Below are 24,441 nucleotides of genomic sequence, written 5' to 3'. Positions count from 1 at the left end.
CAGGTTGGCCACGTGCAAGGCAAGCACCCTACCTGCTGTACTATCTCTCCCACACCTAATGATACAAAAACTTGCTGAGAAATTGAATAAGCTAATGATTAGAAATCAACAATTCAATTTAGTATCATTAAAGTTGGTTAAGGTGTTCTTTTAAGGAACTGGTAGGATGAAAACCAAATTTGAAATGGATTCAAGAGGGAACAGGAAATAGGAAATGGATCTAGCAAAATTTCACTGAAGTTCTGGCACAGAGAACTGCAGAAAAACCTGGCAATACCTAAAAGGGAGAAAATCAAATGGAACGTATACTCATGAGTAGATGTTGGCTAATCATTTTTCCTTGAAATATGATCTTAGAATTAAATTGTTGCAACTTAGACTTGTTTTATTTTACTTTATGCTATTTGCAGAAGAGGAAATGATGGGGTCACTATGCAAGGAATTGAACCCAGTACCTAATGGTCATCCTGAATTGTACCTTTGAGCTGCATCTCTTGTTCCCTGGTTTTGTTTTAAAGGCTCACGTTTCCTCAAGAAGGGGCCAGAGCAATTGCATAGCGGATGAGGTGTTGGCCTTGCATGTCACACACCTGGTTCTGATCCCCGGCATCCCACATGGCCCAACAGGAGTGATTCCTGAATGTAGAGCCAGGAGTAAGCCCTGACACCAGTGGGTGTGACCCCCAAACAAAAGACTTTTCCTCATGTTATTACTGTGGAGAAAAAGATTAAATTTTACTTCTAGAAGAAAAGTTGATAATAACTCCAATGAAAGGCTGACAATAGCTGATGAAATATTGAACATAAATCTGTTACTAAATCTTAAAGGTAGTAGAGAAATCAAAGAGATGTTTTTTTAAATTGTTCTCTTTTAAAATAAAATATTCTCTCTCTTTGTTTTTTAATTCAGTGGGGGTCAGCTGTGTACTTATGTTATAAAAAATCGGTGGCAAAGACTAATACTATATCATACAAAGCTGGTAAGTATAACTTTTCTATGAAATAGTTTAAGACATATTCTGGTGGTTACAGAGCAGAGATGACACTGTGTGTGTGTGTGTGTGTGTGTGTGTGTGTGTGTGTGTTTTATTTTTTATGGGCTACATCTGGCCTTGCTTAGGGATAATTCCTGACTCTGAGTTCAGGAATTACTCCTGACTGTGCTCAGGGGACCATATGGGTTACCAGGGATTAACCTAGGTCAGCCCCGTGCAAAACAAATGCCCTACACACTGTACTATCTTTCCAGCCTTAATGACACTCTTTTTGTGGCACCTGGGGCCCAGTGGCAGCATGGGTGGTGCCAGGGACAAAGCTAAGTGAGCAGGTGGGCACTTCAAATCAGCCAGATCCCACAGTTCAAAAATTACTTTTAAAGAAGACAGACATTTTCTTTTGAGGAGTTTGGTGAGCCACACCCTGCAGTGCTCAGGCAGGGCTTACTCTTGGCCCTGTGCTCAGGGATCATTCCTGGTGGCACTTGGGGGACCGTACGGGATGCCCGAGATCAAAATCAGATCATGGGGCTGGAGAGATAATTGTTTGCAGCCATCCTGGGTATTTTCCATCCCATATGGTCCCCTGAGCCTGCCAGGGGTGATTTCCTGAGCACAGAGCTGGGAGTTATCCCTGAGTATCACTGGGCGTGGCCCAGAAACAAAAACAGAAAAGGAAACTGGTTCTATTTTGTGTAAGGCAAGTACCCTACTTGCTGTACTGTTGCTCTGGATCCACCTTTTAAATATTCTACTATCCACCTTTTAAAGAGTTTACTCTCCTGTCTTTTTCTTCTTCCTCTGATTTTCTAGGCTCCATAATTTATTACTATTTCTGTCTTTAAAAGTGCTCAATAAAAGGTGCCTGGGCCACTCTCTAGACTAGTCTACTTAATGGGAAGTCATGGACTATTTGAAACTTTATATAACTTGGGGCTTTTCAGAATCCCAGCTTGTGTTGAAATATATTGAAGACATTGCAAGTGTGTGACTCTTTTTCCATATTTTTTGGGTATTTGTACTGGATGTTCCATATGTAATCCTACGGGAAGCTGTTTTAATAGATGTAAAATAAAATCCTGGGGCAGAATTTTTGAGAGTTTACAAACTGAATAATGGGTCTCCAAATTGAAGTTTTCATGTTTGCAGGTAGCGTGACCACAAACTAAATTATTGGGAGTATATTTGTGCATTTTTCCTTAGAATTTTGTTTCTTATATGCCTTAGTCTTTGGGGATGATGTGTGACCAATATTAAAGATAAACTACTATAAATGATTATGTGTGAAGAGTAGATTTTATATGAAGCATAAAAATATAAAAATTATATAATAATATTAAAAACATATTATTTGATGATTACATAGGTAACATCTTGACCTTCAAAATATGCTCAATAATAAAGCCTTTTGCATTAGGTATATAATGCCTTAACCCTGACTAATTCATGTAATCTCCAGCCCTAAGCCCCTTAGAACTGTCTTACCCAAGAGATAGGGGAAAATATATGACCCTGATTCCTGTATTAGAAGTTTAAGTGACTTAAAAATTTATATTTCTGAAAGTACATCTTGGTTGATTGACTTTATAATGTAATTATTCAGATGTAATACTTTGATAAGTTTTCATCTGAGCACTCCACTTAAATCTTGAGAAGTTGGATGATAATGTTTAAAAAATTTGGATCTCCCATTTCAATTTATTAAACTTTAAAATCATGAGTGTTAAAATAATAATAATAATAAACCCTTTTCAAATGATAAGCATCTATAAATTTTTAGAGTTGATGATTCTAACATTTGTTGTTGTTTTTATAGGTCTAATTTGTAGGTATCCTCAAGAAGATTATGAGTCATTCTCACTACCAGAATCTGTTCCCCTATTTTGTTTACCAATGGGCGCAACCATTGAATGTTGGCCACCAAATAGCAAATACCCTCTCCCAGTATTTTCTACTTTTGTGTTAACTGGAGCCTCAGCTGAAAAGGTACTGTGCATTTTGACAAATGATACCTGCACATTTCTTTGACATTTTCAAGTCTTATTTTTAATATAGCAAAAGTGGTGGAATTGGCTCTGTGTTGAGCGCCTTTCCCTCCCAGTTGTGGTCGTCAGATCTGGAGGCAGTTTTGGAGGCATCTGCTCTGTCCCATACACCCCCTTACATTTTTTTGTGAATCCAGTGAAAGATGTTTTTCAGTCACCAAATAATGATTCTTCATTTTCTGTGATGTAAAAACTCAGAAAGTAGTACAGAAAACATGATCAAAGTTATGATGACATAAAGCTGTTTGGAATTGTAGACTGTTGTGATTGGAGGGGCCCTTGGGAACCTCCTCATCTCATCACTGTATCACTGTCTTCCTGTTGTTCATCAATTGTCTTGAGCAGGCCCCAGTAAAGTCTCCTTCGTCCTAGCCCTGAGATTTTAAAAAGTGCCACATTCGAGGCTCTTTCAGGGTCAGGAGAATGAGACCCATCATTGTTACTGGTTTTTGGCATGTTGACTATGCCACGGGGAGTTTGCCAGACTCTGCTGTGTGGGCAGGATACTTTTGGTAGCCTGCCAGGTTCTCCAGAGTAAGAACTAGATGATAAGATGTCACGCGGTCGCGGAGCAAGGTTTTATAGTCTCTGGGTCTTGGCCGTTGATGGGATTACACGGCGCCGGGGGACAGTTGGTGGGTGTAACGCCTACATACTGGAAGATGGGGGATATGGGTGGAGGAGGCCCCAGTCCCAATCCGAGCAGTCTTGGAGATCTACATCCTGGGTCCCACACACCTGGGTTCCTCTACTGGTTCTTTCATGTGTGAGGCTCATCCGAATGACCTCGTCTCATACTCTCACTTTACAAATTAGAAAATTAAGTTCGAGGAAATTCACTGAATGATCTAAGTGAAATTTATATTTTCTTCTTTAAAAAAATTTTTAATATTATTTAAGTAATAGGGTTACAACATGGCTCAAGTAGATGGCATTGATGCAGAAGGTTGCCGTACCACACTGTCCGGTGCCCAGACCTCCACCCCAAGTCACCTCTGGTCCAACCTTTCTTCTGACCCAGCCTATCCCTCGTTCCTTGGTGATTGGCAGCCATGGTTTGGGTACCTGACTGCTCTGTGAGCATTACCTATGTGCTCCGGACCTTTCGCCTTTGTTTCTCAGTTTCTGCCCATCAACCCTTCTGCTTTCCTCCTAGATCTGGTAGTGTCAAGTCTGTATTCCTGTGTTATGATCAGCTGATACTGTCCAGCCCTTGATTTGTTTCTCGGAGCAATAGCACAGTGGGTAAGGCATTTGCCTTGCACATGGCCAACCCAGATTCAATTCCTTCGTCCCTCTTGGAGAGCCTGGCAAGCTGCTGAGAGTTTCCCACCCACACAGCAGAGCCTGGCAAGCTCCCCGTAGTGTATTCGATATGCCAAAACAGTAACAACAAGTCTCACAATGGAGATGTTACTGGTGCCCGCTCAAGCAAATCCATGAACAACGGGAGGACAGTGCTATAGTACTACATACCACAAATTTATATTTTCTAATCTAAAATCCTATCCCTTTGTCTACCAAAGCATTTTCTCATTTCCTTTCTTTTTTTCCCAAATAGGAAAAAAAAACACCCCACTTTGGGGTGTTTTGGGCACCTCCAGGGCTCACCCAGTGGTGCTCAGCAAGGTTGCTAGGGAGTGGGGTCACACAGTGATCAGGATAGAACGTGAGGCTTTGCTTGCAGGACTTTCTAAACTAACTTTCCAGCATCTCCACCTTTTTTTCCTTCCTACCTGCTGTTCAAGAATATATTAATACATCTCTTTTTTTCCACATTTTACATATAGACCAAATGAAATTTAGTTAAACCACTTCCAATTCAAAAATAAGAAGATATGGGAGTAGCACTGTGTAGTTCCATTACATACTTTAAAAATGGAAGTGTGAAGGTCCAGGGAAATAGTTCAAGGGTGGAGTATATCCTGGCATGAGCATATCCTTGCATTTGCAAGGCACTGAGTTCAATCAGTGGTACTTTGGGAGCCCCCAGACCTCACTGAGTATAACTCCATCTGCCCCCACCACTGCCGGCCCAGGCTGCATTGCTCAGCATTGACCCAGCCAGCCGGGTATCATCACCAAGAAGGGCCTCAGATCACTGCCTTGGAGACCCAAAAGGTAAATTATAAAACAGTAAAATAAAGCAAAATTGATATCTGTCCACTATTATCTTCCTGGCCTCTGACACTTAACCTGGCTTATAGGTTTGTGATGCTTCCTAATCATTTGCCCATTGATTATTTAATGGATGATGCAATTTAGAGAAGTAAGGTAAGGCATACTTATTAAATATTGACTTGTTTTCTAGGTCTATGGTGCTGCTATTCAGTTCTATGAACCATACCCTGAAGAAAATCTCGCAGAAAAGCAGAGACTTCTTTTGGGCTTAACTTCATCAGCAGATGGGAAGTCTGACAGTTCCAAAACAATCCAGACTAATAAGTGCATCTGTCTCCTTTCCCACTGGCCTTTCTTTGATGCGTTCAGAAAATTTCTGACTTTCCTGTATCGTTATTCCATCTCTGGACCTCACGTGCTTCCCATTGAGAAGTAAGTTAGAAGTCTTCATTCAGTGTTTTAGATCTTTCCTTAGGTGATGTATCTATGCTGGTAATTGAGTAAATTTTATATGAAGACTATCTACCGCAAAGAGTTATTTGAAAAAAGAAGTCTGGTTGTTTCAGTAAGATACTGTTTCTCCATTATACTTATGGAGCCACATTATTTTATATCTCTAACAAAATTAAATGTTTCATTGGTGATGTTTTTATAAAGTTTAGATCCTACTTACAATTGTAATAATTTTACAATTCTTATATATATATAATTTGGAATTATTTAAATATTTTTAAATACTTTCAAATATTTCTTACTATTTTAGGTATTACAGAGTAAACATTTGTTGAACAGACTTTGTGAAATTTTAGTGATTTAAAATCAAATGTTTTATTCAGTAAGATCAAATGCAAATGAGATCTAAGTATCTTCATTGTGTTTTGACTATTGTTTATTTTATACCAGCTATCACTTAAGCTCTTTTGTCTTCTCAGGCAGAATGCTGTGACTCTAAAGACAGTTGGGAAATACTAGACCTATCTTAAGAACAATCAGTAAATAATATTATTGTTCTCTAATTTTTTCCTTGTACTTTTCTACCCCATCTGAGTATTCTAATCCAGTTTTCATTTTTTTTTAAATCTCAGGAGAGTATGCTTTTAATAAGGCTACTGTTAACTCATTTAAAAGTAATAAGCTCATTATATGTTAACATAAATATCTTTTTAAAATTAAACAAGAAATATTTGTGAGAAGAGTGACATTTTTGATTCTAATGACATTTTGATTCTTTAGTGTTTGGCATCATTGAACAGTAGCTAGGTTGTCAATGTGTTTCTGTATCCATTTTGTTACAACTTTTTGTTATATTGAAGCACAGTTTTAAAATTGGCCTCAGATAAGTGGAAAAGAAAAAAAACTTGAATATATTTTCAGGAAATTGTGAATTTTCTTTTTGGACCTGGCACCTTTTGGAAACTTTGGAAAGCAAATTTTCTAGTAGGCTGTTTTCAGCGTGGTATTTTAGACTTCAACTAAGTTAAAATCCATATTCTGATTGACTTCTCAAGTTGAACTTGTACAACTGCATGATTTTTCAGCATTATATATTGTTTATTTGGAGAATATTGCTTCACTTGGGTTAATGTAGTTGCATTTATCATCAGTATAAAAATACATTTATTAGTATCAGCACTTGTCTTATCAGAAAGATTTCTGAGTACCAAGAATGCCAAGTTCATAGTACAAAATTTTAATTTTCAGTTGGAAACCTGAATTTATTTATTGACATGTACTGTAGCTTATCTTTCTTGAAGCAACAGGTTCACTCCAATTTTTTTCCTTAAAGAAAAATATACTTTAAATAAGTTTAGTTTGTCAGTCATTTTATTTATTTATTTATTTATTTATTGGTTTAGTTTTTATTTTGGGGCCACACACCGTGGTACTCAGGGATTACTCCTGGCTCTTCGGTCAGGAATCACTCCTGACAGTGCACAGGGATGCCAGGAGTAGAGCCTGGGTCAGCTGCGTACAAGGCAACTGCTTTACCCATGCTCCTATGGCTCTGGCCCCAGCCATTTTATCATTTTATTTTAAATGGCATTCAGTGGGGGAAAACAATCCCAAACCACTAATTCACTCACAACTCAGTTAAACAAAGTCAGTCATCAGAGAGGTCTGTAGATAGCAGAAGTGCTTTCTGTTTTCTTCCCCTTATAGTTTGCAGATTACTTAAAAAAGTATGTATTGTGGGGCTAAAATTTCATCATGGTCGTGTTATTGCTTCACCAAAGCCATTCCTAAGAAAAATGACCTTCTTGTACTGTAAGAGAGCAAAGTATTACAAGAATACAGCGAGCACTAGTACAGGTTTGATACTGCTGTCTTGGCTCAAAGTAAAATGCCAAAACTGTTATCTGCAATGCTTCTCCACTCTCAGGGTGAATACCAATCAGGGAATGAAGAAATGATGTCTTATTGTTATGATCATTACACAAAACTAGCTTGAGCCTTGAATTCCGCCTGAAACTATCTATAGGATGCTTTGACTTTTGTGAATTCTTTTTTCTGCTGCTCTGACTGCTTCAGGCAATTCAAGCAGATGTTTGTTGCCCTAGTTTCTGTTAATTTCTCTTTTGGTTTGACTTTCTCTTCCCTTTTTGTTTTTTGGTATCCGGAATTGAACCTGGCACCTGATACACGGTCATCCACTCAACCACTGGGCCATATCTCTGGACTATCTCTATATTTTTGTTTGTTTGTGCAGACTGGGATCCCACCTTTATGGTGAAACTTGTTGATTCATGCCTTTTTCTTTTTAAACATTTCCCAACATTATCTCAAAATATCAAATAAAATCAAAACAGATATAAAATTAGTGATTTTTCTAGTCTTCTCTGTCTAGTTGAAATGTTCTCATTTTCAAACCACAGTGATTTTTTTTTTTCTTTTTGGGTCACACCCGGCGATGCACAGGGGTTACTTCTGGCTTTGCGCTCAGAAATTACTCCCAGCTGTGCTCAGAGAATCATATGGGATGCTGGGAATTGAACCTTGGTCGGCCGCATACAAGGGGAACGCCCTACCCACTGTACTATCGCTCCAGCCCCATTACAACGATTTTGAAGTAATGTTTAAAAGAAATAGAATTTCCCAAAACACATTTTTCACTATTACTGCATTTTTTTCTTGTGTTCAAAACAAGCCGTCATCAATCTAGTTTCTTACCCACATTTTCAGGGTGGGAAGGACTCTTAAAATCACTAATAGAATTACTTGTTTTTAATTTATTTTAGGAGCCCTTGAAGATGGTGGTCAGGGTATGCCCATCTATGCTTGAACAGGAAACTGGTAATCCAGTGCTAGGGCTGTGTCTTACTGGAGACCACCAGAGACCCTCAGAGGTCTTCAGGGACCTCTAAGCTTGCACCCAGGAGACTGAGGTGCTAGGCGTAGGGCCTTGGAGTGGCCTGTGCCAGACTCTGCACTGTCTGCCTTACCCAGTAATAGCTATACTACTATAAATTAGTTTAATTTATAACTTATTGTTGGTAGCAAGTATATTGTTCATATTTGTGAAAAGTTAAAGCATTCGTGGAGCTGGAGAGACAGTGTAGAGAGTAGGACTTGCCTTGAATGTGCTCAACCCAGATTCTATCCCTAGAACCCCATGTGGTCCCCTCAAACTTTGCCAGGAATGGTCCCTGAGCACAGAGCCAGGAGTAACCCCTGAGTACTACTGGGCATGACCCCAAAACAATAGCAGCCAAAATTAAACCATTTTGTTTTTCCAGAGAATTCTCAATGCAGGACCAGAGAGAATGGGTAAGGTATTTGCTCTGCATGTGGCTGACCAGGGTCCAGTCCCCAACCCCACATTCCCTCAAGTATCGCCAAGAGTTATTCTTGAGTGCAGAGCCAGGAGTAACCCCTGAGCATTACTGGGTGTGGCCCCAAAACAAAGCACAACAAAACCCCATAATTCTCAATGTTTCCTAAACCATGAGAAGTTGATTGAAAGACGTGTGTTATAAACTCAAGCTTCTTTAGTAAAGTATCCATGTCTTCGGTGTGTTTTTAGGGAGAGGTAAAACCAAAAAAAAAGTATTTCAGACACCAGTAAAATAAACATTGTTGAGTATGAACAACTGTTAATATGAAAAACTGATAGATTTAGGAAGAAACGGCTTTAATTGGACTATGGTCTTTGGTGGTAGTTTATTTACTTGTAGCAAAAGAGACTTCGAAATTATCGGTAAACAGAGCTTTGACTGAGCATGACCTTTGGGTAACATATTGACCTTTGTAGCATATGATATTCACTTTAGAATCAATTGGATTTTTGTGTTTTTTTTTAAAGGCATATTTCTCATTTTATGCATAAAGTTCCTTTTCCATCTCCTCAGAGACCACGGATTTTAGTTCAGGTAAGGTTTTCTTGATGTAAGTGACTTATTGAATGGTTTTCAGTTGACTTTATCAAAATGTAAAATAACTATTTTATTTTATTTCTTGACTTTTTGGGTCATACCTGGCAATGCTCAGGGGTTACTCCTGGCTCTGCACTCAGGAATCACTCCTGACAGTGCTCAGGGGACCATATGAGATTCCGGGGATCGAACCCAGATTGATACATGCAAGGCAAATTTCCTACTGCTGTACTATCGCTCTGACCCCTAACATAACAATTTTAAAGGGGGAAAAGTGAGATCAGATGATAACCGGATGTTATTTAATGTTGGAGTTTAGTTGTTTGGGTGGTGCCAGGAGTTGAATCCAGGTCCCTACACATGCAAGACAAGTGCTCTACTACTACCACATCTCATGCCAGTGAGGGAAGCTTTTGTTCTTTTAATTGCCTCCCAAACAGGCCTCTAATGATTGCCCTTAGGTAAATAAAAGGTTAAAGAGGTTGTTGTTGTTGTTGTTGTTTTAAAAAAGAAAGTAGGACCAGTAAATCATTCTGAACACACAGGAGAAGGAACTTTGCATAAATCCAATAATACCATCAGGGTATTAATTTGTGCCTTTGGCACTTATTCCCTATTGGATTAGAGAGAAGGGAAACATGTTACAGAAAGGGAACCCTCATGTCTTTGTGACACTGGGACTGGGAATATTTAAGATAACTATAAAGTCGTAGATTGCTTTTCCCATTTTTGTTCCCAGTGGACTGTATCTTGCTCTTTGGTTTACCTTTTATTTTTCTGGGCACCAAAGACTGAATTGAAGTCCTCGTAAATTCAAGGCCACATACTGTTTTTGTTTATGCTCATGATTTCTAAGTTTCTGCTTATTTAATCATCTAAGCAGAGGTTTCTATAAAGAAAATATTTTCATGTGTTATCACTTATAAGTGCCTTACTGTATTTATCACAGCACATGGTAGGGTATCATTCAAAATTAGAATTTATTTGGCAAGTAGATATCTGCAAACATGTGGGAATCTGCATAACTTAAAAATGTAGATAAAAGTATTATTGATGCAGGGCTGGAGCCATCGCACAGCAGTAGGGCGTTTGCCTTGCGTGCAGCCAGCCTGGCTGAACCCATTCGATTTCTCCGCCCCTCTTGGAGAGCCCGGCAAGCTACCAAGAGTATCTTGCCTGCACGGCAAAGCCTGGCAAGCTACCCGTGATGTATTCAATATGCCAAACACAGTAACAGCAAGTCCCAAAAATGGAGACGTTACTGGGCCCACTCGAGCAAATTGGTGAACAACAGGAGGACAGTGACAGTGACATTATTGATGCAGATTAAAAGTATCTCTAAAATATTTTTGGGGGGTAGTTGTTTTGGAGCTACACCCAACTGTGCTCGGGGGTAAATATTTGCTGGTTCTACATTAAGGGATCACTCGTGGCAGGCTTGGGGGACCATATGGGATGCCGAGGATTGAACCTGGCTTGGCTGATGCAAGGCAAGCGCCCTACCCACTGTACTTTCTTCAGCCCTCTAAAATATCATTTGCTTTCTAGTCCATTTATACAGCCATATACTAACCATGTCTTTGTTATTTATACATATTATGTACTATGCTACCCATGACATATTTGATATGCCAGAAACAGTAACAAGTCTCACAATGGAGACATTACTGGGCCCGCTTGAGCAAATCGATGAACAACAGGAGGACAGTGCTACTATATATTATGTGTTATATATTTATTGCCAGAGTATATCTAGCATACCCAGTTTGTATACACATAAAAACTTCATTCAGTGGTAGATTTTCTAATTTTTGTGTATTGAGGACCAAACAAAAATATTTCCATCTGTATAGGCCAAACAGTTTCTGTTGAAATGACTCAGTTGTGCTGTTATAGTGCCTAAGATCTATAGGTGGGTAATATGTGAGTGAATGAACAAGGCTGTATTCTAATAAAGCTTTTGCTTGTTTTGATTTTTGGGCCACACTTGGCAGAACTCAGGCCTTACTCCTGGCTCTGTGCTCAGGATCACTCCTGGCAGGCTCGGGGATCATACTGGGTGCTGGGAACCAAATCCAGGCTAGCTGGCCACATGCAAGGCAAGTGCCCTGCCTGCTGGGCTATTGCTCCAGCCCCAAAAAACCTGACTTTTCAAAACAGGAAGTCAGGGGCAGCCTTGTATGTGCAGGGACCTAGCTTCAATGCCCAGTACTTATAATCCCTATCACCATGAGGGACAGCCCTGTTGGCCTTAGCACTCTCAGTCCCAGGCACTGGACTTTCTGGCTCAGTTGACCTAGTTTCACTAGAAGTAACTCCCAGCTCACTATCCCCCCAAAATAAGAGGTCTCTGAATTTTCCCTGAAACCCCTAGGTATACTAATCCTGAGTTTTGTGATCTTAAGTGTATGCTTAAATTTTTCAGTACAAATTTGGTAAAATGGTACCAGAAAAACATTGAAGAAAAGGATAAAGATGTACTCAGGATAAAGAGGGATAGTAGTGAGCTGGGGAGACAAGTGGATGGACTGGAGCTCGTATGAGCCCTGGCTTCAGTCTCTGTGGCCCCCCAAGCAGCTGGGAGCAGCCCCGAAGCACTGCAGGGTGTGGTCTCCCAAAAGAAGAAGCAACAGAGGTCAGTGGACAGGCTTTAGTTTTCAGGAGCTTCATATGTAATACGTGTGCTATTTAATGGTTCTGTTGAAATGTCTCTGCATCACCAGTAGCCTGTATGTTTTTGAGAAAGTGGTATTTTGAAGTTCGTATTTATATTTAAAGTTCTTCATTTTGAATCTTACAGTTATCACCACATGATAATCTGATTCTCAGCCAGCCTGTGTCGTCACCTCTTCCACTCAGGCAAGCAAAACTTCATTTTTATTGGTCTCTATAATATTGTCGAAAGTAATATTTATATATTTTCTCTTTTTCTGTGGTAAAATTTCAAGTGTTCATGGGACTATTTCTTGCTAGACTGTTCTTATCTAAATTCCTGTTACTCACTACTTTAAGTTTTTCAAGAACAAAAGTCTCTGAGTCTTGGCCGTTGATGGGATTACACGGCGCCAGGGGGCCAGGTGGTGGGTGTGACCCCCGCCTACTGGGATTTGGAGGATCTGGGTGGAAGATGCTCGACTCCAGTCCGAGTAGGCTTGGAGATCTCGGCCCTGGAACCCGCGTGGCTTTGTCCCTCTGCCAGTACCTTCATGTGTGCGGAGAGTGGTCTCAGCATGGTGGTGGCTGGTCCTGGAGGTCTTCGGCTGCCGGAGCCCTGGTTGGGGCGGGGAGGAAAGCTCAACCCGCTCCCCTCCAAGGGGCCTCGGCGAGGAACAGCCAGGCGCGGGGGCAGAAGACTGCACTGTTCTCGTCCGGGAGCTGGATTTTATAGTCTCTGAGTCTTGGCCGCTGATGGGATTACACGGCGCCAGGGGGCCAGGTGGTGGGTGTGACTATAAAGAGACTATAAAATCCAGCTCCCGGAACCTTATCAGGACATCCTTTTATGACATTTTATTATCTCATTCCTACTTTGGACAAACTTGCAGGCTATCGAATGTAGCTTTCCCACAGGGCAGAGTCTGGCAAACTCCCCGTGGCGTACCCAATATGCCAAATACCAGTAACAATGATGGGTCTCATTCTCCTAAAGAGCCTTGAATATAATCTCAGGGCTAGGATGAAAGAGACGTTACTGGGGCCTGCTCGAGGCAATCGACGAATAACAGGATGATGAAATGAAAATGAAATGAAAGAACAAAAGAAAAAAGCTTTTATCATACTGTTTGGAAATTTGCGTGTCCATGTCTTATAATTACTGTTTCAGAGCTAAGCATATAATATTTAGAATGGGAAAGTAGTTCCTTTTAGCTTTAAATATTCCTTGAAAAACAAATTCACGTTTTTTTTTTCATTTCACCTCCAAGTAAAGATACTTATGAATATATTAACAGTCTTTCCCAGGGTGGGGAGGCATCTCCCGCTAGGGCACTGGAATGGTGGGGTAGGGTTTGTTATACTCAGGTATAGTTAGAGGATTTGTTTTCTCTGTTTTCTTAAAGAAGATAGATTTGGAGCCCAGGAATAGTACAGTGGTTTGGGCACATACATGCTGGACCTGAGTTTGACTCCCACTTATTGTGGTGCCCCCCAAGCATCATTTGATATAGCCCTGGGGGATCCTGAGCACAGCCAAAAGTTCCCCCACACCAGGGACTCTGCTTCCTCAGGCTCGTGCATTGACCTTAGCCACAGTTGGCTGGGAATTGCCTGTGAAACCCCCTGAGCACTACTTGGGGGTGCAAACAAAGGAAATTAAGGGGCTACAAAGACAGTACAGGGGGCAAGGCACAGAGCCAGGAATAAGACATGCTCACTCCCAGGTGTGACCCCAGAACCAAAAGAAAAGAAAAGAAAAGAAAAGGGAGAGGGAAGAAAGGGAAGGAGGGAAAGCTAGAGAAAGAAAAAGATGAGAAAATGAGAAATAAAGAAAGCTAGCTTTTGAGGAGACTGATAAGTGAATTTTTTTTCAAATGGGGTGGTAGGCTGAATTTGGGTAGGCTGAATTTGGGGAAACCTCTGAACAAGAACCATGTATTTAATCTTTGACCGCTCAAAGAAATTATGAAATAAGGTTTCTCTAAAGTGTAAGTTTATGAAATTTAATTAGTACTTAACTTTTCAGCAGAAACAGCTATAATTACATTATTTGGTAGTACACGCTTAAGGGACATCAGATTCCATTTTTTTACATTAATTTTGTAATATTTGCAGATTATTTCATCACTAGTTCCTGGCCTGCCCAGAGTGATTGGTGTTTTCTTAACCTTTGACTGGAAATAAACTAGAAATACTGATTAAGACTATATAAAAACAAATTAAATTACCCCAGAGACCTTTTTTTTTTTCAGTAATAGCTATGTTGATATGTATTACACAACACATCCAATTAAATTGTACTGTTCAGTGATTATAGTTACAAGAGTTTTGCTATCACTCTAACCAATTTTATAACTTTAGAATATTGTTGTTTCTACACATAGAAACACAACACACATTGACTCCTTCCCAGACTTTGTATAAACACTAATCTTAATGTCTCTATAGATTTGCCTGTTCTGGACATTTCAACTCAGTGAATCATATCAGATATGATCTTTTGTGGTGGCTTCTTCCATGTAGCATTTTTTCCAAGTTCATCCACATTGAAGCATGGAGCATTAACGCATTTCTGTACATGTACAGAAAATATCTTTATTGTAGGAAGATAATCCCATTTAATTTTTTCATTCATCAAGTGATGAACATTTGGTTGTTTGCTATCTCAGACTACCATGAATTCTGCTACAAACATACACAGAATTTTCTGGATCTATTTTTACATTTCCATGATACTTTTATTATTTTGCTTTATGTAAAATATATGTTTGGGTTATATTATTAGAGTTATTTGAAAAATATAGTAATTTAGTGAAGACAGTTAGCATTATATAGGCAAAATACTTGTTGCCTAACTTAATTACTTACTTTGTCAGTTCAGTATTTTGCTTACGATACATGTAAGTTTAGTTATTAATTTTCTTTGTTTGTATATCTCATTACTTGCTGTCTTTGGTTTTAACATTGCTTTTATCATAATACCACAGATACCTGAATTATTGTAAATTCAGTTTTTTGGTACCCATCAAACCCAGGCTCATAGATGCGTAGCATGTGCTGTACTGCTGAGCTACATTCCTGGCCCATAAATCCAAATTTTAATGTGTCTTTACTTGTTTTTTGTTTTGTTTTTGTTTTTGTTTTTGTTTTTTTTGCTTTTTGAGTCATACCCAGCGATGCACAGGGGTTACTCCTGGCTCTGCATTCAGGAGTTACTCCTGGCGGTGCTCATATGGGATGCTGGGGATCGAACCTGGATCGGCCACACCAGGCAAATGCCCTACCTGCTGTGCTATCTCTCCAGCCCCTGTGTCTTTATTTTTAAGGTGATGGGTCTGTAAATTTCTCTGATAGTTACAGTGAAAGAAGATCCATGTTAAAAAAAAAAAACTCTCATAAAATAGTTGCTTTCTGCCAAAGCATCTGTCTTTTTTTTTTTTGAGTGTATAATTTCTCTTCCTTTATTTTTTTATTAGTGAGACACCATGAGGTACAGTTGTAGACTTACAAATTTTGTGCTTGGGTTTCAATTATACAATTATCAAATACCCATCCCTCTACCAGTGCCCATTTCCCACCACCACGGATCCCAGTATCCCTCTCACCCCCGAGCCCCCTCATCCCACCCTGCCTCTGTGGCAGGGCATTCCCCTCTGTTCTATCTCTCCTTTTGGGTGTTGTGGTTTGCAAAAGAGGCATTGAGTGGCAGTCTTGTTTGGTCTATAGAGAAGAGATGACTGGTTAAAGAAACTTTGGTACATTTACACAGGAGTACTATGTAGCTGATAGAAAAGATGAAGTCATGAAATTGACATACAAGTGGTACTACATGGAAAGTATCATGTTAAGAGAAATGAGCCAGAAAGAGAGGGATAGACATAGAAAGATTGCATTCATCTGGGGAACATAAAGTAACAGAATAGGAGACTAACACCCAAGAATGGCCGAGATTAGTACCAGGAATTTTGCTCCATGGCTTGGAGGCCAGCCACACATGCTAGGGGCAAAGGCAGCTCAGATAGAGAAGGGAGCACCAAATAAAGGGTGTTGGGAGGATCATCCCAGGATGGGAGAAGCAAGCATCCGTCTTTTATATAGTGAATTGTCGGGAGGGCCACACCTGGCAATGCTCAGGGGTTACTTCTGGCTCTGCACTCAGAGATCACTCCTGACAGTGCTCAGGGGACTATATTGAATGCTAGGACTCGAACCCAAGTTGGCTGCATACAAGGCAAATGCCTTACCTTCTTCATTGCTCCAGCCCCCAATACTTTTTTTTATTGAACATTACCTACAAGGGAGATACTTACTCACTCTTTCTTTCTTTCTTTCTTTCTTTCTTTTTGCTTTTTGGGTCACACCCAGCACCCAGCAGTACACAGAGGTTACTTCTGGCTCATGCACTCAGGAATTACTCCTGGCAGTGCTCAGGGAACCATATGGGATGCTGGGAATCGAACCCAGGTTGACCACGTGCAAGGCCCTACCTGCTGTGCTATCGCTCCCGGCCCCTTTATTTTTATTTTAATTTTATTTTGTTCTGTCTTGTTTTATTTTTGGTTTTGGCGCCACACCCAGCAGTGTTCAGGGCTTATTTCTGCCTCTGCTTGGGATCACTCCTGGTGGAGCTCAGAGGACCATATGAGGTGCCGGCAATCAAACCTGGACCAGCTGACTGCCAGGCTAGCACCTTACCTGCTGTACTATCTGTCTGCTTTCTTACCTTCATTTTTTCTATAACTTGAAGCAGATGGCTTTTTATTTTCCTATGGTGCAGAAGAACCAAATTATTTTGAAATGTCACAAAAATTGCCCTGTTTGCAAGTGTTTCTGCTATAGTGTTTTCCACATGTAACTGCAGCACTGACATTTAAGGATCAGTGACTCAATAATAGAAAATTGTGTCCTAAAAATGAACTTTACTCATAATTTTGTAGAACAAGGTGCTGGATCATTATCTCTTTAATTATGTCTTGTGGTTCAAATTGACAGTGGTGGAAAGTTTTCAACACTACTCCAGAATTTAGGCCCTGAAAATGCTGTGACTCTGCTGGTGTTTGCAGTGACCGAGCACAAGATTCTCATTCATTCCCTGCGGCCCTCCGTGCTCACTAGTGTAACAGAGGCCCTGGTATCCGTGAGTATCACAGTTTCCTTATCCCCATCAGTATTATTTTAAACCTAATTTGTTCCTATAATTCCGAGCTATTTTCATGTGTCACTAAAATCCAGAGAGTACTTATTTTTTTGTTGTTGTCAAAAAGTTTTAACCGTAGTAAAAGTGTAATTCATTATGAAGTCTTAGAACTCAGATATAAATAGTTCAGGTCAATTTTGTGTGCGCGGATAAATCAGGCCTTCATATCCGGCTGCTAAGTATTCTCTTCTCTTTTGTTCCTCCAAGATGATTTTCCCTTTCCACTGGCCGTGTCCCTATGTTCCTCTCTGCCCACTGGCTCTAGCCGACGTCTTGAGTGCACCGTGCCCTTTCATAGTAGGAATTGATTCCAGATACTTTGATCTCTATGACCCCCCACCAGATGTTAGTTGTGTTGATCTAGATACCAACACCATTTCACAGTAAGTACATATTAGTGATTCTGTGCACACTATAATCATTTACAACGTTATAGTGCATATATGTGTGTGTATAAATTGCTCATTTTTTAAATGCTAATTAGAATTTTGGGGGGGTTCATACTCAGCGGTGCTCAGGGGTTACTCCTGGCTCTTCACTCAGAAATTACTTCTGGCAGTGCTTCGGGCACGATATGGGATGCCAGGAATCGAACCCTGGTCAGGTACGTGCAAGGTAAACACTATAATATTGCCCATCCCCTATCCCTTGAGACCTGGAGTTTGTCGTCACTGAACCTGCGTACCTGCACTTCTCATTGGGTTCTGGAAGTTGGCAGCTGCTGGGGTCTGTAGGGGGCAGGTGGAGGGACGATGCCGGCCCGTGTCTGAGGCACCCAGTGTTCTCGGCCTGGCTTAAAGTCCAGGGGCATCTCTGCAGCCAGCTGCTCCATTCAGAGATTCTTTTGTGGGTCTCTGGATTATGGCCTTTGTTTCCATCTTTGCCAGGGAAATAAACTATTGGGTTATGCTCTGCAGGATGCACCATGCCACTGGCCCTCACTGTGGCTTTTGATCTCCTTTGAGGTTTATGGATCTCTGAAATAAGGCTAGTAAATGAGGTTGTATCGCTGAGCCAGAGGTGGTTTGTGGGTGTGGCTCCCACATACCTAACTTTTGGCCATTTAATTTCTTGGTAAAATTGACCCCAAGTTATTGAGGTCTGGCCAAAGGCACAGTGGCAATTTTGGGGTATCAGGAAAACTGAAGGTACCATCAGGCTGCTGATGCACTCTCCCTGCAGGTACAGGGTGACCTGCTGGCAGCACCCTACTCCCAGCAAATAGAACTTTCATAAAACATGTATGCTTTCTGACTCCCCCCCAAAAAATAAATAAATAATAAAACATGCATGCTTTTGGAAAATGAAACGTGTATGCTTTCAAGAATCTTTTACTCAGAGGAGGCCTAACCAAGAAAATATGTGGTATATTTTGTGCATAAAACCATGTTGTGTGTGTGTATATATATGTATATATGTGTATATATATATATACACACACGCACACATATGTATACATAAAATTTATCAAGTCAGGAATACTTTATCAGAAGATTTTATTCTTTACCAGTAATGTTTAATTTGTGTATTTATTTTGGGGGTTGCAACACCTGGCGATGCTCAAGGGTTATTCCTGGCTCTGCAGTCAGGAATTACTCCTGGCATGACTCAAGGGACCCAGATGAGATACTGTATGTCGAACCCTGGTCAGCCATGTGTAAGGCAAATCCCCTCCCCTCTGTTCTAGTCCTCTGACCCCATGAATGTTTAATTTTTAAATATTAAAATATTGTTACTGTGTCTGGCATATCGAATATTATCTTTTATTTTCCAGTATCTTTATTAATGATCAACTGAAATTAATGTTATGTGACATAATATTTCTAAAAATGGAAGCTGTTGTGAATGAGTAATACTATGGTTTAAAAAAATAATAGTAATAATACTATGGTTTATTGTGGGAATATATTAAATTTTTCATTTTTGTGTGCACTCCTTCAGTTTCCTTTTTCTTTTTTCTGTTTTGACTTTGGGGCCACATCTGATGGTGTGTGTGGGGGGGTTGTTCCTAATTCAGTGCTCAGGGAACCCTCCCTGGAGTGCTCAGGGGACATATGGTGACAGGTATTAAAGTCAGGCTCTCTGCATACAGAGAGTTCAGCCACTGAGTTCTCTCCAGTCCCTCCCTCAACTTCTTGTAAAGTAAAAGGCCCTCCCGTTGATCATAGATTTGCTCGAGCAGGCCCAGTAACATCTCCATTGGAGACTTTTGTTGTTACTGTGTTTGGCATATGAAATACGTCATGGGGAGCTTGCCAGGCTCTGCCATGCGGGCGAGATACTCTCGGTAGCTTGCCGGGCTCTCCGAGAGGGGCGGAGGAATCGAACTCGGGTCGGCCATGTTGGCTGCGTGCAAGGCAAACGCCCTACCGCTGTGCTATCGCTCCTTTTCTTTTTGGGTCACACCTGGCAATGCATAGAGGTTACTCCTGGCTCTGCACTCAGGAATTACTCCTGGCAGTGCCCAGGGGACCATATGGGATGCTGGGAATCGAACCCGGGTCAGCTGCATGCAAGACAAATGCCCTACCTGCTGTGCTATTGCTCCAGTCCCTTGTAAGAATTTTTTCTTTTTCTTTTAAATATAAATTCTGATAACTAACGGGTTAAAAAGTGAAGGAAATATTCGTCATTTGAACTTGTCAGAAAGTCTTGAAATGCTCACCTTCCCAAGCCTGTAGGAAGACCAAAGAAAGTAAAAGTAAAGAAAGTAAGCTTTCTACTTTTCTTGACCTGGGATTTTTTCTGAAGCCTCCGTCTGAAAATTTGAAAGTAACACAAATCATCTAAAACGTTTGGTGTCCTTTTCCACTATGGGAAATTATTATCTTGTCTATTCTAGCCAAGAACCTGGATCATAGCTTAAACTATCTAAAATTATTCTCTTGTAATTTGTGAGGTCATTTTTATTAACCTCTATCCCCATCAAAGCTTTAAAAAAAATTGGATGAAACAAGATCATTTTTATTTATTAGAGTTTATTTAGGAAGTTGTGAGGGGAGAGGGAGACGTGTGTGTTCAAGAGAGAACAGAGGCTTCTTTAGAGTGGAAATAAGAAAAGAAACATAAGACAAGCAAGCGAGATTTTTGTTCAAGATAGAAGATGGGCTTGAAGAACAAGCCCCAAACCAATTTTTAAGTAATGTTTAATCGGAAAGCACATAACCTATACTGCCATTTGATTTGAAATGATTACTGTTCAACTCCAAAACTTAGGCTTCTGCCATCAGTTACCAACTTTTTATCTAAGGGTCATTTTGTACAAGGAAGTCACCATGAATAAATACAGAAGGCTATGACAGATTCAGACTCAGGTCTAAAATAAATCTCCTCTCAGCAGAGTTTAGGGGGAAGGGAGAAATCGGGCCAGAGCTATAGTACAGTGGGTAGGGCATTTGACTTGTATGCAGCTGACCCGACTTCAATCCCCGGCATCCCGTATGGTCTCCTGAGCACTAGCAGGAGCAATCCCTGAACACAGAGCCAGGAGTCATCCCTGAGCATCACTGAGTTTGACCCAAAAAGCCTCCCTGCCCCCAAAAAGTATGTGTGTGGGGGGGGGGAGGTGTATTAGGTGAATAAAGAACTGGAGGTAATGAAAGGTTACTGAGATGCTATTCCTGCATATATGTGAAGTGCCCTTAGTGTAAAAAGGAAAACCAAGTGTCCATCTTTCCCGTGCAAGGCAGATTTGGTACACAGTGAATGATAAGGCACTGCAGGAATGCTCTCTTGCCATGCTTCATCAAGAAAATAATGTCAAAACTCTAATGTCACTTCTCTAGTGTCAACACAAAACTGCAGACGCCTGGTCACGTGATAGGAAATTAAACCTTCCTAACAGACCCGCAGCTCCTCTCTCCCGTTTCCCTGTTTTCCTTTTCTCATTGTGAAAAAGATACCAAGAATTGTTATTTGTCAGCTTAAGTTTTCTATCCCTTTCTTTTGCTTTCAAGGTGATATTTCGCCATCTTGTAGTGCAGAAAGTTAAGGGAATATAGTTTTGTTTTTATTTTTTTAAGGGAATATATATCTCTATAGACCTGCACTGCTTTTGTCTTTAATAGTTAGAACTCAGGGTTCTTTTTCTTTGATATCTTCAAGTTTTATAAACAAGTATGCATCGGTTCCAAAACAGAGAAAAGATCCAGTAAATAAAGAATGGAAAAAATAATAATGTTACTACAAAAGCTTTGTATTGTTTGATCATCATCCTTATTTATTCTTCTTTCTCATGTATAATTTAAAGAAATTATTGGGTAGAAATAGTTGTAATAAAGGAGATTTCAGGAGTTTGTCCTTGAAACAGATATCCTTTCATAGTTAAAAAGATATTTTTGAATGTTACATTTTATTCCAGTAATTTCATGTTTTATATTTTTTCTAAAAGATATATTTTACTTAAACTTTTAGGAAACTTAAAATATTTACATGTATCAAAGTACTTTGATAAACTTCATAGATCTTGAGTTTATTGAGAGTCTTCTACAGTGCTTTTTCTTAGACTTGAAGAGAAAAACTGCTAGTTGTAGAATTTTTTCCCAATGTTAGATATCTACTAAACACTTAAATTCGATGAAAAACCTCTACATTAAGCTTTGTGGTGATAAGCATGATTCTGTTTTTTGTTTGTTTTTCAGTCACAACCTGCAGTGTTTAAGAATTGCTCCTGACTCTGTGCTCAGAATTGACTTCTGGAGGAGTCCAGGAGACCATATTTTGTGCCAGGCATTGAACCTGGGTCAGCCCCATGAATGTCAAGAGCCCTCCATTCTATACAACTACTCTAGCCCCTATAATCATGTTTATAATGCAAATGGAATTTATTCAATACCAACATAAATTTTGAGTTAAATTTAATTTGGTTTCTACCCTCATAATTTTTAGCTATTCAACACCCCAGTGTACCCTATAGTTTTTTTACTAACCAGAATATTTGGTATGTGTTTTATTTTTTTGTTTAAGGTATTTTCTCTTTTCCTTTTTTGTAAATATTTAATGATTATATGCTTAACTCTCCTCCCCCCCAAAAAAAATGTTCCATCTAACAAAGATGTTATTATTATGCTTTAATCTCAGAATTGGTGACAAGAAAAATGTAGCCTGGAAGATACTTCCAAAGAAGCCATGTAAAAATCTGATGAACACACTGAATAATTTGCATCAGCAACTGGCAAAGTGTAAGTGGAGAACTTAATCAAAAAAAGTAATTTAAACTAAGAAGAGAATCACAGTCACTTCATCTTACTTGTAAAAGAATAGTATTATTTTATTTAAAGGAAAGTTATTTTACACTCCTAAAGCAATTGTTCATTAAAACAGAATTCATTAGACTTTACATGGAAGATTTATAAAATTTCTATTTTATCATGTTATCCTAGAACCATTTTAGAATACTAAAATTCTTAAAAGCTCAGATGGTTATTTCTCTTAGTTTTTCCATTTCTGAAATGCCATGAGAAAAATAAAGGTTCCCATTTCTATATTTTCTTCATATGTAGAATAGAAAAAGTTAGGGAAATCTAAGACAGATGGCATAAATTATATTTTTGAATACTCATGATTTCGTCGGGTGAAAGCAAGGTCTTGTGCGTTTCACCTTCAGGGAATCTTACTGCTATTATTATCTCAAATAATTTGAAGGTAGAAGTTTGCCAAAAGTTTTAGGAAATTAATGTAAAAGAAAATTGATTAGGATATGGCATATTTCAGGATAAAGCTGATGTAAGAATATATGTTGACAGTGATCTAAAATTACATAAGAGAAGAATTAGCCTTTATTTCTTTATCTAATCCTCTGGTATTTTACAACAATGGCCCATTCAGGAACCATAATGTAAAACTTATTTTATGAAATATAGTCAGTAAGATATAGCAGTATTTGAGGTTCTTATTAATATATTAGATAAGATGTTAGAGGCAGCCTACACGTATGAGGTTCCGGGTGCCTCTGTTAACTAGAAATAGATCTAGAAAAGAACAATACTTACAAAGTAAACCTTTAATTTGGAAATAGTGCATAAGTATGGGGAAAAGAAAAGCATCAGCACCAAGTAGAGCAAAATCTATTTTTGTTCTATCTTGCTTTGTCTTATGGAATAAACTATAATTTTTTGTCTCAGTGTCACACCCAGCAGTACTCAGGGATGACTCCTAGCTCTGTGCTCAGGGATCACTCTTGGTGGAGCTTAGGGGACCATGTGGGGTTCTGGAAGTTGAACCTGGGTTGGCCGCATACTAGGCAAGACCCTACCCTTAGTACTGTCTCTCCAGCCCCACAAATCATATAATTTTATTTAAGATAACTAGTTAATTGCTTTGTAAAAAGTACATACATTTGAGTAATTGAGTTTAACCATTTTTGTAGTAATATTTACACATTAAAATTAGTAACATAGCCCATCAAGTTTTTGCTGAAGGAAAGAATCTTAAAGCTAACAATTTAAAACAGTATTGAAGGATTGTATACTACTTTAAAGATTCAGAGCACTTTTTTTATATACTTTTTATTATAGCACAGCAGGTAGGGCATTTGCCTTGCACGCAGCCGACCCAGGTTTGATTCCTCTGCCCCTCTCAGAGAGCCCAACAAGCTACCGAGAGTATCTTGCCCACACAGCAAAGCCTGGCAAGCTTTCCATGACGTATTCGATATGCCAAAAACAGTAACAAGTCTCACAATTCGTTGTGAGACATTACTGGTTCCCACTCTAGTAAATCGATGAACAATGGGAGGACAGTGCTACAGTGCTAGTGTTTTACAACCATTAGGATTACAAAGTTCAAGGCAAAAAAGTAGAGTGTCAATGATCATTGGGTAATAAGTATGAAAAGATATTAAATCTTAGGCTTTATGAAGTCAGAGTGTGAGTGAGTAGAGGGGTTAAGACATTTTGTTTGCACAGTGAACCCCAGTTTGACCCCTAGTACCACATATGGTCCCCTGAGCACTTTTAGGTGTGGACCAACTCCCACCCTTCACCCCACCAAAAAAAAAAAGTTCCTAGACTTTATGTTCCACTACCTATATTTTTTCTAGTACTCTGGCCTCTTTGGAC

General features: G+C 39.5%; 1 protein-coding gene across 7 annotated transcripts in view; it reads left to right on the top strand.

Moving 5' to 3' along the window:
• Nucleotides 1–24,441, top strand: part of DENND4A (DENN domain containing 4A) — a 147,827-nt gene that overhangs the window by 55,468 nt on the left and 67,918 nt on the right. For all 7 annotated transcript variants that reach the window (XM_056126732.1, XM_056126737.1, XM_056126736.1 and 4 more), the window contains exons 6-13: nt 911–980; nt 2,812–2,981; nt 5,352–5,593; nt 9,462–9,528; nt 12,332–12,390; nt 17,179–17,323; nt 17,591–17,766; nt 22,463–22,563. In XM_056126732.1, the coding sequence (XP_055982707.1) occupies nt 911–980; nt 2,812–2,981; nt 5,352–5,593; nt 9,462–9,528; nt 12,332–12,390; nt 17,179–17,323; nt 17,591–17,766; nt 22,463–22,563 (1,030 nt within the window). The remainder of the gene's footprint in view (nt 1–910; nt 981–2,811; nt 2,982–5,351; nt 5,594–9,461; nt 9,529–12,331; nt 12,391–17,178; nt 17,324–17,590; nt 17,767–22,462; nt 22,564–24,441) is intronic.

Source organism: Sorex fumeus, unplaced genomic scaffold, assembly GCF_029834395.1.
Source record: "Sorex fumeus unplaced genomic scaffold, SorFum_2.1 ptg000063l, whole genome shotgun sequence".
NCBI lineage: Eukaryota > Metazoa > Chordata > Mammalia > Eulipotyphla > Soricidae > Sorex > Sorex fumeus.
This window is presented reverse-complemented; position numbering and strand designations above follow the sequence as displayed.